The sequence below is a fragment of the Bos indicus x Bos taurus genome, chromosome 14, assembly GCF_003369695.1.
Source record: "Bos indicus x Bos taurus breed Angus x Brahman F1 hybrid chromosome 14, Bos_hybrid_MaternalHap_v2.0, whole genome shotgun sequence".
NCBI lineage: Eukaryota > Metazoa > Chordata > Mammalia > Artiodactyla > Bovidae > Bos > Bos indicus x Bos taurus.
In genome coordinates this window covers 45,427,598-45,443,785 of record NC_040089.1, presented here as the reverse complement: position 1 = coordinate 45,443,785, position 16,188 = coordinate 45,427,598, and the positions used below count along the sequence as shown (strand labels likewise).

General features: G+C 39.9%; 1 protein-coding gene across 5 annotated transcripts in view; it reads left to right on the top strand.

Annotated features, from left to right (window-relative positions):
- The window catches only part of COLEC10 (collectin subfamily member 10), a 174,128-nt gene that overhangs the window by 140,545 nt on the left and 17,395 nt on the right, over positions 1 to 16,188 (top strand). For 4 of the 5 annotated variants that reach the window (XR_003514481.1, XM_027561266.1, XM_027561264.1 and 1 more), the window contains 2 exons: positions 14,340 to 14,411; positions 15,852 to 15,923. Coding sequence is in view for 4 of the 5 variants with exons in the window: in XM_027561264.1 (XP_027417065.1) it covers positions 14,340 to 14,411; positions 15,852 to 15,923 (144 nt within the window). In the remaining variant the exon portion in view is untranslated. Of the gene's footprint in view, positions 1 to 11,478; positions 12,073 to 14,339; positions 14,412 to 15,851; positions 15,924 to 16,188 lie in introns of those variants that run through there. The other variant, XM_027561267.1, reaches the window with a different exon arrangement.

Genomic DNA, 16,188 nt, shown 5'->3' with positions numbered 1-16,188 from the left:
TACAAAATTTGTATCCCTCTAATTCTTCTAGTGGCTAGAAATTCTAGGGGCCTATCATAATGCACTGGTTGACCAAACAAAACTTTCATTTGAGTGTTTGTATAACATCTTATGTTCTATGAAGACCTACAAGACCTTTTAGAACTAACACCCAAAAAAGATGTCCTTTTCATTATAGGGGACTGGAATGCAAAAGTAGGAAGTCAAGAAACACCTGGAGTAACAGGCAAATTTGGCCTTGGAATATGGAATGAAGCAGGGCAAAAACTAGAGTTTTGCCAAGAAAATGCACTGGTCATAACAAACATTCTCTTCCAACAACACAAGAGAAGACTCTATACATGGACATCACCAGATGGTCGACACCGAAATCAGACTGATTATATTCTTTGCAGCCAAAGATGGAGAAGCTCTATACAGTCACCAAAAACAAAACCAGGAGCTGACTGTGGCTCAGACCATGAACTCCTTATTGCCAAATTCAGACTTAAATTGAAGAAAGTAGGGAAAACCACTAGACCATTCAGGTATGACCTAAATCAAATCCCTTATGATTATACAGTGCAAGTGAGAAATAGATTTAAGGGCCTAGATCTGGTAGATAGAGTGCCTGATGAACTATGGAATGAGGTTTGTGACATTGTACAGTAGACAGGGATCAAGACCATCCCCATGGAAAAGAAATGCAAAAAAGCAAAATGGCTGTCTGGGAGGCCTTACAAATAGCTGTGAAAAGAAGAGAAGCTAAAGGCAAAGGAGAAAAGGAAAGATATAAACATCTGAATGCAGAGTTCCAAAGAATAGCAAGAAGAGATAAGAAAGCCTTCTTCAGTAATCAATGCAAAGAAATAGAGGAAAACAACAAGATGGGAAAGACTAGAGATCTCTTCAAGAAAATCAGAGATACCAAAGGAACATTTCATGCAAAGATGGGCTCGATAAAGGACAGAAATGGTATGGACCTAACAGAAGCAGAAGATATTAAGAAGAGATGGCAAGAATACACAGAAGAACTGTACAAAAAAGAGCTTCACGACCCAGATAATCACGATGGTGTGATCACTGACCTAGAGCCACACATTCTGGAATGTGAAGTCAAGTGGGCCTTAGAAAGCATCACTACGAACAAAGCTAGTAGAGGTGTTGGAATTCCAGTTGAGCTATTCCAAATCCTGAAAGATGATGCTGAGAAAGTGCTGCACTCAATATGCCAGCAAATTTGGAAAACTCAGCAGTGGCCACAGGACTAGAAAAGGTCAGTTTTCATTCCAATCCAAAAGAAAGGCAATGCCAAAGAATGCTCAAACCACCACACAATTGCACTCATCTCACATGCTAGTAAAGTAATGTTCAAAATTCTCCAAGCCAGGCTTCAGCAATACGTGAACCGTGAACTTCCTGATGTTCACGTTGGTTTTAGAAAAGGCAGAGGAACCAGAGATCAAATTGCCAACATCTGCTGGATCATTGAAAAAGCAAGAGAGTTCCAGAAAAACATCTATTTCTGCTTTCTTGACTATGCCAAAGCCTTTGACTGTGGATCACAATCAACTGTGGAAAATTCTGAAAGAGATGGGAATACCAAACCACCTGATCTGCCTCTTGAGAAATTTGTATGCAGTTCAGGAAGCGACAGTTAGAACTGGACATGGAACAACAGACTGGTTCCAAATAGGAAAAGGGGTACGTCAAGGCTGTATATTGTCACCCTGTTTATTTAACTTATATGCAGAGTACATCATGAGAAACGCTGGGCTGGAAGAAACACAAGCTGGAATCAAGATTGCCAGGAGAAATATCAATAACCTCAGACATGTAGATGACACCACCCTTATGGCAGAAAATGAAGAGGAACTAAAAAGCCTCTTAATGAAAGTGAAAGAAGAGAGTGAAAAAGTTGGCTTAAAGCTCAACATTCAGAAAACAAAGATCATGGCATCTGGTCCCATCACTTCATGGGAAATAGATGCGGAAACAGTGGAAACAGTGTCAGACTTTATTTTTCTGGGCGCCAAAATCACTGCAGATGGTGACTGCAGCCATGAAATTAAAAGACGCTTACTCCTTGGAAGGAAAGTTATGACCAACCTAGATAGTATGTTCAAAAGCAGTGACATTACTTTGCCAGCAAATGTTGGTCTAGTCAAGGCTATGGTTTTTCCTGTGGTCATGTATGGATGTGAGAGTTGGACTGTGAAGAAGGCTGAGCACTGAAGAACTGATGCTTTTGAATTGTGGTGTTGGAGAAGACTCTTGAGAGTCCCTTGGACTGCAAGGAGATCCAACCAGTCCATTCTGAAGGAGATCAGCCCTGGGATTTCTTTGGAAGGAATGATGCTAAAGCTGAAACTCCAGTACTTTGGCCACCTCATGTGAAGAGTTGACTCATTGGAAAAGACTCTGATGCTGGGAGGGATTGGGGGCAGGAGGAGAAGGGGACGCCAGAGGATGAGATGGCTGGATGGCATCACTGACTCAATGGACGTGAGTCTCAGCAAACTCCGGGAGTTGGTGATGGACAGGGAGGCCTGGCGTGCTGCGATTCATGGGGTCGAAAAGAGTCGGGGACACGACTGAGTGACTGATCTGATCTGATCTGATCTGATAACATCTTATGAAAAAACCCAATGATGTTTTTACCAACCCAGTAATATTTCTGGAGTACTCACTGCATTCCAGTACCACGTGGCCCTTGCAGGTATCATCACTTTACTCATCTCCACAGCACTCTGAGGAAGATATTTCACTGTTCTGATTTACTGAGGAAACCGAGGCTGAAAGAGTTGATGCGGGTTGCTAAGTTCTCACAGCCTGTGAGTGCCGATCCCCCGTGCCCTGTTCTTCACCACCGCATTGCATTGTGGGTCACCACGCAGTCTAGACAGATTGGATACACCCTCCTTGCATTTGTTTCTACTGACTTGGCTATGAGTCCGTTTAAATATTGAATGTATGTTCAGGCAGAAGAAAACCTGTCCCACAAAGCTTAATGTTGTATTTGACATTAAGGATAATGTTAGTTGCTGTTGGTTTCCTCCTTGTTACTCAGACATGCAGTGACTGCAAAAGACTTGAAGGTTCCAAGGAGGAAATCTTTTTAAGGTAGATAAGCCTGAAAACAAAGAGTAGGTACTTTGTATTTCAAGTAAGAAAGATTGTAGGATTCTTGAGATTCTCCTTTTACTTTGCTAGGTTATACACGGGTGAGGTGAAGGAGAAATGAAGTTTATGGTCCCCGGAGTTGATGAAACACAGTGAAGAGACTGGTTGACGTCATGGCCATGCATATTAACATCCCGGCTTGGCCCATAGTAAGCACCCAATAAACATTAGCTGTTATCATTATTAACATTGATATCATTAGTAGATAAGTTCATACAATATGCATGCGTGCTCAGGTGCTTCAGTCATGTCTGACTCTTTGCCACCCTATGGACTGTAGCCCACCAGGTCGCTCTGTTCTTGGGACTCTCCAGGCAAGGATACTGGAATGGGTTACCCTGCTGTCCTCCAGGGGATCTTCCTGATGGAGGGCTCGAACTGGCATTTCCTGCTCTGCAGGCGGATTCTTTACCACGGAGCCATCAGGGAAGCCCCTAGTACATTACAGGTATCTCCTTAAGGACTTTCCACGTGGCTCAGATGATAAAGAATCTACCTGCAATGCAGGAGATCTGGGTTGGATCCCTGAGCTGGGATGATCCCCTGACAAAGGGAATGGCTACCTATTCCAGTATTACCTTGCAATTGTTTAGTGTATTAATAGAGGAAAAGCACTTCCATTTTATTTTCTTATTTGATAGGTTATTTTGTCATCAGAGGAAAGAGCAGTACAGATGAATAAAAGCCGAGTCTCTTTTGTTGTTGTTTAGTCACCAGGTCGTGTCTAATCCTTTATCGACCCCATCGATTGTAGCCCACCAGGATCCTCTGTCCATACGATTTCCCAGGCAAGAATAGTGGAGTTGTTTGCTATTTCCTTCTCCAGGGCATCTTCCCAAACCAGAGATCGAACCCATGTCTTGTACATCTCCTGTGTCTCCCGCATTTCAGAGAGATTCTTTACTGCTAAGCCATCAGGGAAGGCCCTAGTCTCCTTACCCCTACATCATTGTTGCTGCTGCTAAGTCGCTTCAGTCCTGTCTGACTCTGTGCGACCCCATAGACGACATCCCACCAGGCTCCGCCGTCCCTGGGATTCTCCAGGCAAGAACACTGGAGTGGGTTGCCATTTCCTTCTCCAATGCATGAAAGTGAAAAGTGAAAATGAAGTCGCTCAGTCATGTCCGACTCTTAGCGACCCCATGGACTGCAGCCTACCAGGCTCCTCCACCCACAGGATTTTCCAGGCAAGAGTACTGGAATGGGGTGCCATTGCCTTCTCCAACATCATTGTTGCTGCTGCTGCTGCTAAGTCGCTTCAGTTGTGTCAGTTGCCAACAAAATACACAGTAATTTCCCTTTTATAACTTCATGACAGTTAAAGGACCTTGCTTGGTGCCTTCTTCCTACTAAACTTTTAGTCTTAGATCATGTTTTGCCTGGGGCAGTGTTGTATCCTTAGGATCCAGCCCAGAACTTGGGAACTGGTAGAAACTCAATAAATATGTGTTCAAGCAATGAATGAGTGAGCACATTGTGCAGTTCTGAACAACTCTTGAGAACAAAGTGTAGAATGTCTGCCCCTATCACAAAGAACTTACACTCTTAATTTAAATAACAATGCATTTAAAAATAATACTTCAAGGCAGCAATTAGAAAGTAGTAACAAGGAACCAGATGGTGAGTTTCCGAGGAAATAATTCCATCAATAAATTCAGAGAATTTAGAATTTAATTTGAGACAAGACTTATGGGTAGGATTTATAAAAGGAGAAAAGGGCTATGATTCCTTTATATTATTTGCGATTTATTTTTTTAATTGCAAGAGTAATTCAAGCTTGTTGTAACATATAACATGTATAAATGTGTATAAAATAAAGATGCATAAAGAAAAAGCTAATGATCTCTCTTTTCACTGTGGCTTCCTTTTCAGATCCAATTCTCTCATGTAACCATCATTAATAGCTTGATATTAACTTTTCTCTGTATTTTTTCTGTTTATTTGTTCTTTCTTCTGAATCGGATCATGTGCATCTGACTTTCCAAAAGGCATTCTTCAGATAATAGAACATGGAGTTCACTCCTTAATTCAGGGATCTTTCATTATTTTTAGTAGTTGCATAACATTCCTCATATTTTCATTAGTCTCATGATGATAAACTTTCAGATTGTTAATGGCTTTTTGTTTTTACCACTGCAGGCATATATACAGACATACATTTGTTCTTATAGTTATTCCCATAAAATAGGTTTCCTATCCCTGGTGGTTCAAATGGTGAAGAATCTGCCTACAATGCAGAAGACTCGGGTTCCATCCCTGGGTCAGGGAGATTCCCCCAGAGAAGGAAATGGCAAACCACTCCAGTATTCTTGCCTGGAGAATTCCATGGACAGAGGAGCCTGGTGGGCTAGAGTCCATGGGGTCGTAGAGAGTCAGATGTGACTGAGCAACTAACACTTTCATTTTCCTTTCAAGGTAGAGTGTATGGATTTTTTATTTTAATCATTATCGATAGATTATTTTCCAAAAGTGTTGTAACAATTTATGTTGCCAAAAACAATGACCTTGTTTTCTCTCTCTGGTACCTTCAGATACAATTAATCTTTTGAAATTATTACTAAATCTGATGGCAAAATATGATACAGACATTTACACAGATATATGTTTTTATGACTAATAGGGAATCTGGACATTTTCATCCATCATTTGCTGTTAATATTTTTAGATTATATTTTAATCTTTTAATTTCATTTATTGTCTTTTTTGGAAAGTGATTTGCAAAAACTTTTTGTATGATAAAAATATTAATTGTTTTTATGTCTTAGTGTTTGATTTTTTTGTTATCTATCATATTTTTGTTGGTAAACTTTATATATTTATGTGGCATCTTTTATCATATAAAAACTTTAAATTTCTCATATAGTCATATAAGTCTTTTATTTTATAACTTTTTCCTAGGAGATGAATTTCAAATAGAGAGAAATACTTGTGCCTTTCAATGGAGACACACATTGAAAGACATTTAATGAACAATGAACAGACACATTGGGCAGGAATAGAAGGTTATACAGGTCAGTGTCAAAAAATAATGCCAGAAAGTTCTACTCCTGCCAGTCTGTGAAAGTCCAAACACTAGACTAATTAGTTTGGACCTGACCTAGAAACACAGAGGAACTGCTGAAATGTTTTGAATAGGGCAGTTCTATAATGAAAATGTGATTTTATAAAGATTAAGTTTGCACAGTGGTTTGAAAAACTGAAGTTCAGTGTCAAAGAAACCAGTATTTCAACAACTATGTATTGAAAAGACACAGTTCTAGGCACTTGGAATCACCAGGGAATAAAAGACTGTGGAGACCATTTAGTGCTCACTTGCAAGGTTAGTGTATGAGGACAGGAAGAGGTAAAATAACGGCAGTAGAAATGGAAGGAAAAAGAAAGGATGGATGTGAGAAAAAATAAGCATCAAGATGGGAGACAGAAAGGAGGAACGAGGACTTCCCTGGTGGTCTAGTGGTGCTGGGGACTGGGGTTCCATCCCTGGTCAGGGAACTAGATCCCGCATGACTATGATTTATTAATAGTTTGCTGCTGCTGCTGCTGCTAAGTCGCTTCAGTCGTGTCCGACTCTGTGCGACCCCATAGACGGCAGCCCACCAGGCTCCCCTGTCCCTGGGATTCTCCAGGCAAGAACACTGGAGTGGGTTGCCATTTCCTTCTCCAATGCATGAAAGTGAAAGTGAAAGTGAAGTCGCTCAGGTTGTCTACTTGAAAGTTACACAGTCGTGTCTGACTCTTAGCGACCCCATGGACTGCAGTCTACCAGGCTCCTCCATCCATGGGATTTTTCCAGGCAAGAGTACTGGAGTGGGGTGCCATTGCCTTCTCCAATAGTTTGCTAGGACTGCAATAACAAAATACCACAAACTAGGTTGCTTGAGCAACAGAAATTTATTGTCTTACCATTCTGGAGACTGGAAGTCCAAGGACAAAGAGTTGGCAGATTTAGTCTCTTTTAGCCAAGACCCCTTTCGTTGGCTTACAGATGGCTGTCTTCTCACTGTGTCCTTACATAGCCTTGTCAGGGATGAGCACAAGTATCCCTCATATTCCTTTGTGTGTTCAAGTTTCTCTTCTCATAAGGACACCAATCAGATTAGATTGACTGCCCTAAAAGCCACAATCTAAGTGAACCACCTTTTTAAAGGCCTTATCTCCAAATACAGTCCCATTCTAAAGTGCTATGTAGGGCTTGAACATATGGATTCTGGGGTTATGGTTGTTGTTCAGTCTCTAAGTCATGTCCAACTCTTTGTGACCTCATGGACTGCAGCACACCAGGCTCTTCTGTCCTCTACTATCTCCCAGAGTTTGCTCAAATTCATGTCCACTGAGTTGCTGATGCTATCTAACTGTCTCATCTTCTGCTGCCCCCTTCTTTTGCCTTCAGTTTTCCCACCATAAGGGTCTTTTCCAATGAGTTGGCTCTTCGCATCAGGTGGCCAAAGTATTAGAGCTTCAGCTTCAGAATCAGTCCTTCCAGTTAATATTCAGGGTTGATTTCCTTTAGGACTGACTGGTTTGATCTCCTTGCAGTCCAAGGGACTCAAGAGTCTTCTCCAAGAGCACAATTGAAAGCATCAGTTCTTCAGTGCTCACTTAATTTTGGAGAAAGGATACAATTCAGCCCATAATAGACTATGAAACTCCTGTTCTATCCATTGCATCAAGCTTCTGGAGGAAACCTAAATGATGGCCCCATTGCTACATTCAACTTGAATAGACATGGTTCTTAAGACTGAGCCCCTTGAAAATTTCACCTTGATCAAAAGCTGTTACCTTTCATGTAAGATTCTCCCTGGGCCAGCTTTTCTCCTTGAAGGCATGCAGTTTCCTGAACATGGTTCTTTTGTAACCATATTCCTCCTCTGGACAGGTACAAGCAATATTTTGTGAATGTTTTAGTATTTATTTATTTATTTGACTGTATTCAGGTCTTCGTTGCTGCAAGCAGGATATTCGATGTGGTGCATAAATTCTCTAGTTGTGGTGCACGGGCTTAGTTTCTCTGTGGCATGTGGAATCTTAGGTTGCCCACCAAGGATCAAACCCATGTTCCCTGCATTGCAAGGCAGATTCTTAAACACTGGACCAGCAAGGAGGTCCCTGTGAACATTTTAAATGTGTTAGGAAAAGTGTTGGCTGTTTACAAGAATGCTCTTATTTCATGCACATTCATCATAAGGAAGTGATGTAATGTTAGGGAAGCATCTCAGAAAGATATCTTAGAGAACCTGTGTGCTACCGCCATCTCTTTACTAATCATGGAGAAACATATTGTTTATTTTTCTTAAGCAAGGTTGACCAAGGTCAGGATCTCCCTTATCCACAGATAGTATGCCTCCCGGCCATGAAGATGGGGAAAATACTGTTTTTTAGAAATCACACCTGCTCATTTAAAAAAAAAAAAAAAATGAAGAAAATTGCCCCTTAGAATCTCAAATGAAGAAAGAGTGCTGTGATAAAAAATGTCACCATAGATCTGTAATCTCACTACACTATCCCCCAGTGCTATCTTTGGGGGAATCAGCAAGTCATGCCTGGTTTTAAATTAAAGATAATCTTTAATAATAATATTTAATATTATCTTTAATCTTTTCCTTAAAGAAATATATTTATATATCTAAAGATAATCTTCTCTTATTGGCTCCCATTAACCAATCGGTACCAGTTCAAGTATAAAAGCATTTAGACCAGGGGTCCCCAACCTCTGAGATCTAATGCCTGATGATCTGAGGTGGAGCTGATGTAGTAATATTAGGAATACATGTAATGCCCTTGAATCATCCTGAAACCAGGAGAAAGACTGTTAATGTCCCCCATCCCCACCCCCATCATATATAACATTATTCTGGCAGTGGAAAAAGTACAAAACTTCCTGTGAATTTTCTTTAGCATTTCCAAAACGAATTCTCTAATTTTTAATAATTACTTCCTTTGAGCAGGGGGTAATGACCTAGGCTCAGCTACTTCATTTCAAACTAGAATTTAATTTTAAAAGACTTTTTGCTTGTTGGGGAAAAAAAAATTGTACCTAAAGAAAAATTGCTCAACTGTGTGCTCTGCTGGAATTATGCTGGAGAGATTACCGCAGCAAGCTGGTGGCCTGGGGCGGGGGGCTGAAACAAATCATTTTTGTAAAATTGAAATGAGTTCATTACAGTTGATAGCTTTTCATTTAATTTTTAAATGTAAAGTGGCTATTTTTAAAAGAAGGAAAGTAAGTCTAAATTGCCCTACTAATCCAATGAAATATTGCCAAGAGGATAAAAGCAGACAACTGTGAGCCATGTGGGGATCCTTTCCAAAGCTTGCTTTTATGCTTCTCTTCTGTTCTCATTAAAACAAGTCCCAAAGATCAAATGAAGCTGGAGCCCAAGCTCAAGGCAAGGGGACAAGTTGTTTACTTCATAGCAGCCAGCAGCACTCTCACCACCAGGCGGGGATTCAGGCATACAGGTCAAAAGGATAATAATCCTATTTTCACCCTCCCAGGTCTCTATCAGCAACCACCAGGGAGCAGCAGATGACTAAGTCACTCATCTGGCTGCCTCCAGTTAAGTACTTGCTTGAAAATGAATGGGAAAGCTTACAAGAAGGGAGAGAGGAGAAATAATCATGGCACTAATAATTCCTATTAGTGTGGTTTTATGATTCAGAAAAGCACACACCTGCCTGCGTTTGATCTTGCCTTTTGGTGAGCCAGACATGCATCTTTGGTCTAATTGTGCAGAATTGTTGTTTAGTCACCAAGTCATGCGCAACTCTTTTGCGATTGCAGGGACTATAGCCTGCCAGGCTCCTCTGACCATGAGATTTTTCAGGCAAGAATACTGGAGTGGGTTGCCATTTCCTTCTCCAGGGGATTTTCCCAACCCAGGAATTGAACCAGCATCTCCTGCATCTCCTGCATTGCTGCTGGTGCTGCTAAATTGCTTCAGTCATGTCTGACCCTGTGCGACCCCATAGACGGCAGCCCACCAGGCTCCACTGTCCCCGGGATTCTGCAGGCAAGAACACTGGAGTGGGTTGTCGTTTCCTTCTCCCTCCTGCATTGACAGACGGATTATTCACCACTGAGCCATCAAGGAAGCCTCATTGTTTCGGAATAACAATCCCCAGACCCAGAAATGTTGGAACAGAAATTTGTTCCCAATCATACACATTGTTCAGAACATTTGTTTTGAAGGCATTTTCCCTGGTTTGAATTCTAGCTTTATTACTTATGATCGATGTGACCTTGGGAAGTTATTTAACCTCTTTTTGACCTCATTTTCTCTTCTGTAAAAGGGAGATATCCATCTCAGAGGTTGTTGTGGAGCTCAAATGACAGAATGCAGGTCTAGGACTAGGAACTCTTTGGTGCTTAATATTCAATAAACATTATCACTCTATTTGTTTTATGGCTCATAAAACATACCCGGTTCAACTATATTTATTAAGCTCCAGAGTCAAGCACTTTGCTAAGTTTTGGGGGTACTGGAAGAATCACTCAAGACCCCAGGGATCCCACAGGTCACAGACGAGTATAAAGGATAAACAGATAAACACACAGCATGGATGAACAGATGCATAGAAGGTGGTACTTTAAGGAGAATTTAGTACAGCCTGCGGGAGTCAGAGAGAGCTTCCTGAAGGAAATACTTTTCTAATTTTACCTGAACCAAAACTCTCTGAAAAGGGCATTATTCTGGCATTCTACAAATGAGTGAAACAAGGTCCAAGGTCAAGGGCTTCCAGAGGTCCCTCAGCTCATGAGTGGCAGAGCCAGATCTCACTTATAGTAAATTGCCTCAAGGATACATTCCCTATGAATTAAGTCACTGAGACATTGAGCTGGTTTTGTCTTCCCCACTCTCTTTCTTACTTAAAGAGGAACAAAAATTCACTTTCTGCATCTCCCCTGTTCTCCTTGAAAAATCTGGTGCAGCGTCAACTTCTATAAAATCCACAATCTGCTAAGAACTGCACAATTCTAGAGTGGAAGGGTGGAGAAAGCAACGGCAACCCACTCCAGTACTCTTGCCTGGAAAAATCCTATGGACAGAGGAGCCTGGTAGGCTGCAGTCCATGGGGTCGCTGAGGGTCGGACACGATTGAGCGACTTCACTTTCACTTTTCACTTTCATGCATTGGAGAAGGAAATGGCAACCCACTCCGGTGTTCTTGCCTGGAGAATCCCAGGGACGGGGGAGCCTGATGGGCTGCTGTCTATGGGGTCGCACAGACTCAGACATGACTGAAGCGACTTAGCAGCAGCAGCAGAGCAGAAGGGACAAATTTTTTTTAGTAGGGATCCAGAGGGCCAGAGACAGACGTATTGTTGAATCCTAGTTCTGCCACTCACAAGTTCTATGGCAATAGGGTCACAACTTAATCTCAGTGAGTCTCAGTTTTTCCATCCATAAAATGGAGCAGCAATCCTTTCTGTCTCCTAGAATTGCTGTGATGAGCACATTAGCACAGTGCTGGCACACATTATAATTGCTCAATAAACGTTCACTAATAACTGTAGCTAGAGAAATGCCATCTAGTTCATCCACGTCATGTCACTGGCCTAATCACACTAATCACCTGTGAATTTTTTTCTGAAAGCCTTCCCCTGAAGGAGATACTAGAGTTTCATGTGTGCAGGGTTCCAGTGCCTGACCAGTCCCATGATCTGGAAATCTAACCTGTTCTGTACTTTGCTATGCTTTCATTTAAACATTCTGTTCTCAGAAAAAAATTAGAGAATGGCTGATTTTGCTTTTTCTGGATAAATAAATGTCTCAACATTCTCTCTCCCACACTAATCTAATCTAATCCCAGGAATTTCATTTTTGTTTTTTGAAGTCTCTTATCTACCACTTTCCACTGGAGATGACCAGGACTCCTTCCTGTCCTGAGATTGCTGTGGTGATAAGGCAGGTAGCTGGTCTTAATAATATTGTGGGTTGTGCTTTTTATTTTCAAAGCAGATTCACATGCCTTCCTTGTTGATCCTAATACACTGGGAGAGTTGAGGAGGACGGTGATTATCCCCACTTGAAGGGTGGTGAAACTGAACTATAAAGGAAAGAACAAAAGCCACCACCACTTCTAAGCATCATTACATTCTGGGTCTTTTTAAATTTTTTATTATATACTGGAGAATAGTTGATTAACAATGTCGTGTTAGTTTCAGGTGTACGCAATGTTTCAGTCTTTTCTGCATTTTTGTTGTTTAGTTGCTAAGTTGTGTCTGATTCTTTTTTGGCCCCATGGACTATAGCCTGCCAGGTTCCTCTGTCCATGGGATTTTCCAGGCAAGAGTACTGGAGTGGGTGGCCATTCCCTTCTCTAGGGGATCTTTCCAACCCAGGGATATAACCTGCATTTCCTGAATTGGCAGACAGATTCTTTACTGTTGACTACCAGGGAAGCCCTCCTTTTACACATAGTATCTAACTTAAATTTCTCAGGAGCCTTCTTTACTAGATGTTATTAGTTCCATTAATAGAAGACAAAAATGAGGCTCATAAAATGAAGTCACATATTCAACTTTCTCCAGATACTGAATACTACAGCTGAGAAACTCCAGATTGATCTCATACCAAAGCCAATAAGCTCAATCACTGACTTTTGCAAATTTGCTTAACCCATCAGTGACTAACACGACATAAAGTCAGGATTCCTGGGTCACAGTTTAGGACACCTTCCACCAAACCACTCATTCAGTCCTTGTTGACTGGTGAACTGCTAGAGCTCGACCCACCTGTGACTAGAATGGTCACTGCTCACACTGACCTGCTTTGCAGCTGTTCCCCACTCCTGGCTAGTTTTCTGTTCTTACCTTCTAGGTCCATGCCTATGATTTTGGGATTCTTAAGCATCTGTGATTCTCAAGTCAGAGAGCAGTAAATATATATGGGCTTTCCAGATGGACACAACTGAGCATGGACACATATACACATATTACACAATTTATATATATATAAATTATATATATTTATATATATATATTACACAATTACACAATTTATGTATATATATATTGAATATATATATATTTATATATATATAATATATAAATAAATAAAAAATATTTACACAATTACACAATTTATGTATATATATAATATATAAATAAATTAAAAAAATTACACAATTACACAATTTATGTATATATATTGAATATATATATATGTTTATATATATATATAATATATAAATAAAATTTAAAAATATATTTATATATATATAATATATAAAATATATAAATATATATATCACACAATTACACAATTACACAATTTATGTATATATATAAATTATATATATTTATATATATTTATATATATAAAATATATAAATAAATAAAAAATATATATTTATATATATATAAATATATAAAATATATAAATACATATATTTATACATATAATACATTGATATGCATGTATATGGATGTATATACATGCACATGCTTCCATAATTTGCCAGATTCTCCAGCAAGAATAAAGATTTTCCAGGCCAAGCAAACTTCTCAGGGTTTTACCAACAAGGATATTTCTTTAAATACCAAGTTGGATGTGTGTTGGTTTGCAATTTGGGGAATTTCCTCAGTGAAATTTGAACATGTCCCCATACAAGGAGGGCAAGGAATGAAAAAGAAAGGCAGCGCACTCCAAATTGGTAGGTGGAATGTTTCATAAACAATGAAAGTTTCAAGATTCGTCTTGCGCAGCCTTAAGACAAGTAGATCTCTGCACTCACCCACCAGAATCTTAAAGGTTTATTTACATAGATGCCTTAACTGGGCTCAGTCATGTTTTCAGCCTTGGTGATTTCAACACGTTATTGTCTCAAGGCCACATCCTTGAAATGGCTTGAGCTATGCAAACAGGCTGGAATGTACATTCCACGGACAAGGGAGAGGGTGAGGAGCTAGGGTCTAGCTTGCTGGTCAACCAACGGTCACCTCTTGATTACCTCCTCCAACAACAAGGGAAAAGTGAAAGAAAAAAGTTAACAGGAGTGTCTTCTCTATCTCTGAGTGTCTAGTTCACGTGTGCCTATTAGGCATAATCACCTTGAAGCTGTAAGGCAAGCACTGAGCTGAGAGATGAATTCTAACCACGTTCAGTTTCTCCTGGGGAATCTGTGCTTATGTTACTATTTGAGCTACTCCACTCATTCATTTTTCATTTCAAAAGGAGATGATGGTGAAAAAGGAGATCCAGGAGAGGAGGGAAAGCTTGGCAAAGTGGGACGCATGGGGCCGAAAGGTAGGTGACATGGTGTGACTTTGACACTTTTCTCTATACAGAACTTGGCCTGGAAGTTTAGCAGCTTCCATAACACCCTCTGCTCCAAAGAGTCATGAACTGTATTTCACATGTGAATTTAGTCACCACCAGAGAGTTCCCATGAGATTGCTTGTCAGCAAGACTCAGACACAGTTCTCAGGCTGCGTCGTTAGGGCCGATGAAAGAGGAACACCCTGGGAATTCTGGAGCATAGCAGTCTCTGGGACTATCTGAGAAACCATTAGTGTTAGAAATACAGCTTTGTTAATTGCTGTGTCTCTTCTAAGAAGCCACACTAAGCAGCTCTGGTTTAGAGTGTGAGGAGGAAGATAAGAAAGAACAGAAAGAACTGTCTGATCCATGGATTTACTCACTTTTCCCCAAGATCTCCCAGCAAGTGGTGGGGTATTTATGGAGAGATACAAGCAAAGAAAATGAGAATAACACAAAGGATTTTTGTGAATGTTTTCATCACAAGACAAGACTTAACCTTGACAAAATACAGCTTCTGCATTGTGATGTGTGTGTGTGTGTCCTGAACGCTAGAACCGTTCCTCGCCAACTGCTGCAAGGTGGTGACCCTGGACCACCGATTTTCATATCTTCAGTAATTTAAAGAGAAGCAGACTCTTGGCTTTTGAGGCCTCAATTTGAGAAATGCTGACTTAAACTCTTCTTAGTCTGAAAATAGGCTTCCCTGGTGCTGCCGGTGGTAAAGAACTCACCTGCCAATGCAGGAAATGTAAGAGACATGATTAGATCCCTGGATTGGGAAGAAATATGTACAATCAACTGCAGAATTATTCTCACATATAGACAGCTTTACAACTGGTAACTATTTTTTAGATAATCACAGATTAAAAACCCAAATTAATAATAATTTTGTAGGAACTCAAGAATTCCTGATTATATATATATTTTTTTAAAAAATAAAAATATGGTGGAACAATCTTTGATGTTCCTTTGATTATTAGGTTTTATTATTGTGCATTTGCTCCCTTTTTTAAAAAATGGTAAGATAGTCAAATCTTATTTTAAGGTAGTGAGGAAATAGAATCCCATGAGGCTAAAATGGATCTCAGGAGGAATAGAATTAGAATAAAATACAATAATTTTTTCACTCAGTCCTTTATCTGACCTTTAGATTAAACATCCTCTGCTCAAGTTCTTTAGAAATATTGACTCTGTAAGCATTTTAATATCATCAAACCCAGGAGTCATACTCACTCACACTTTAATTTTAGTGCATACATTATAATGCTATTAAAATAGGTGATATAGCAAAGAATATACATTATATATTGCAGATAGAAGAATGCACTTTTAAGTATTTCCTTCAAGTGAATATCATATGTTAAGCATATCATTAAAAGGAAGATAAAACCTTAAGATATAAAGATGACACATTTTGCTTTTCAGGAGTTAAGGGAGAACTGGGTGATGTAGGAGATCAAGGCAATATTGGCAAGACTGGGCCCATTGGCAAGAAGGGTAAGCTGTATTCTACCATTCTCCAGTAGCAATTTAAAGCAGATGGAACCTACCCTTAATCTATTTTGAAATGTTCTGTATCGCAAAAATGACCCTTTTTCTTTCTTTTAAAATATGAGTTCTCTCTTCCTAGCTTGGCTCTTTCTTCCATATGTAAGCAATGTGTCTTTACAAAAAGGCCTTGAGCAAAATTCAATTGAAATTCAAGGACAGAGTCAAATATAAAGTTCAGTTAAACTCTACATAGAAATGTCTCCTGGGACCT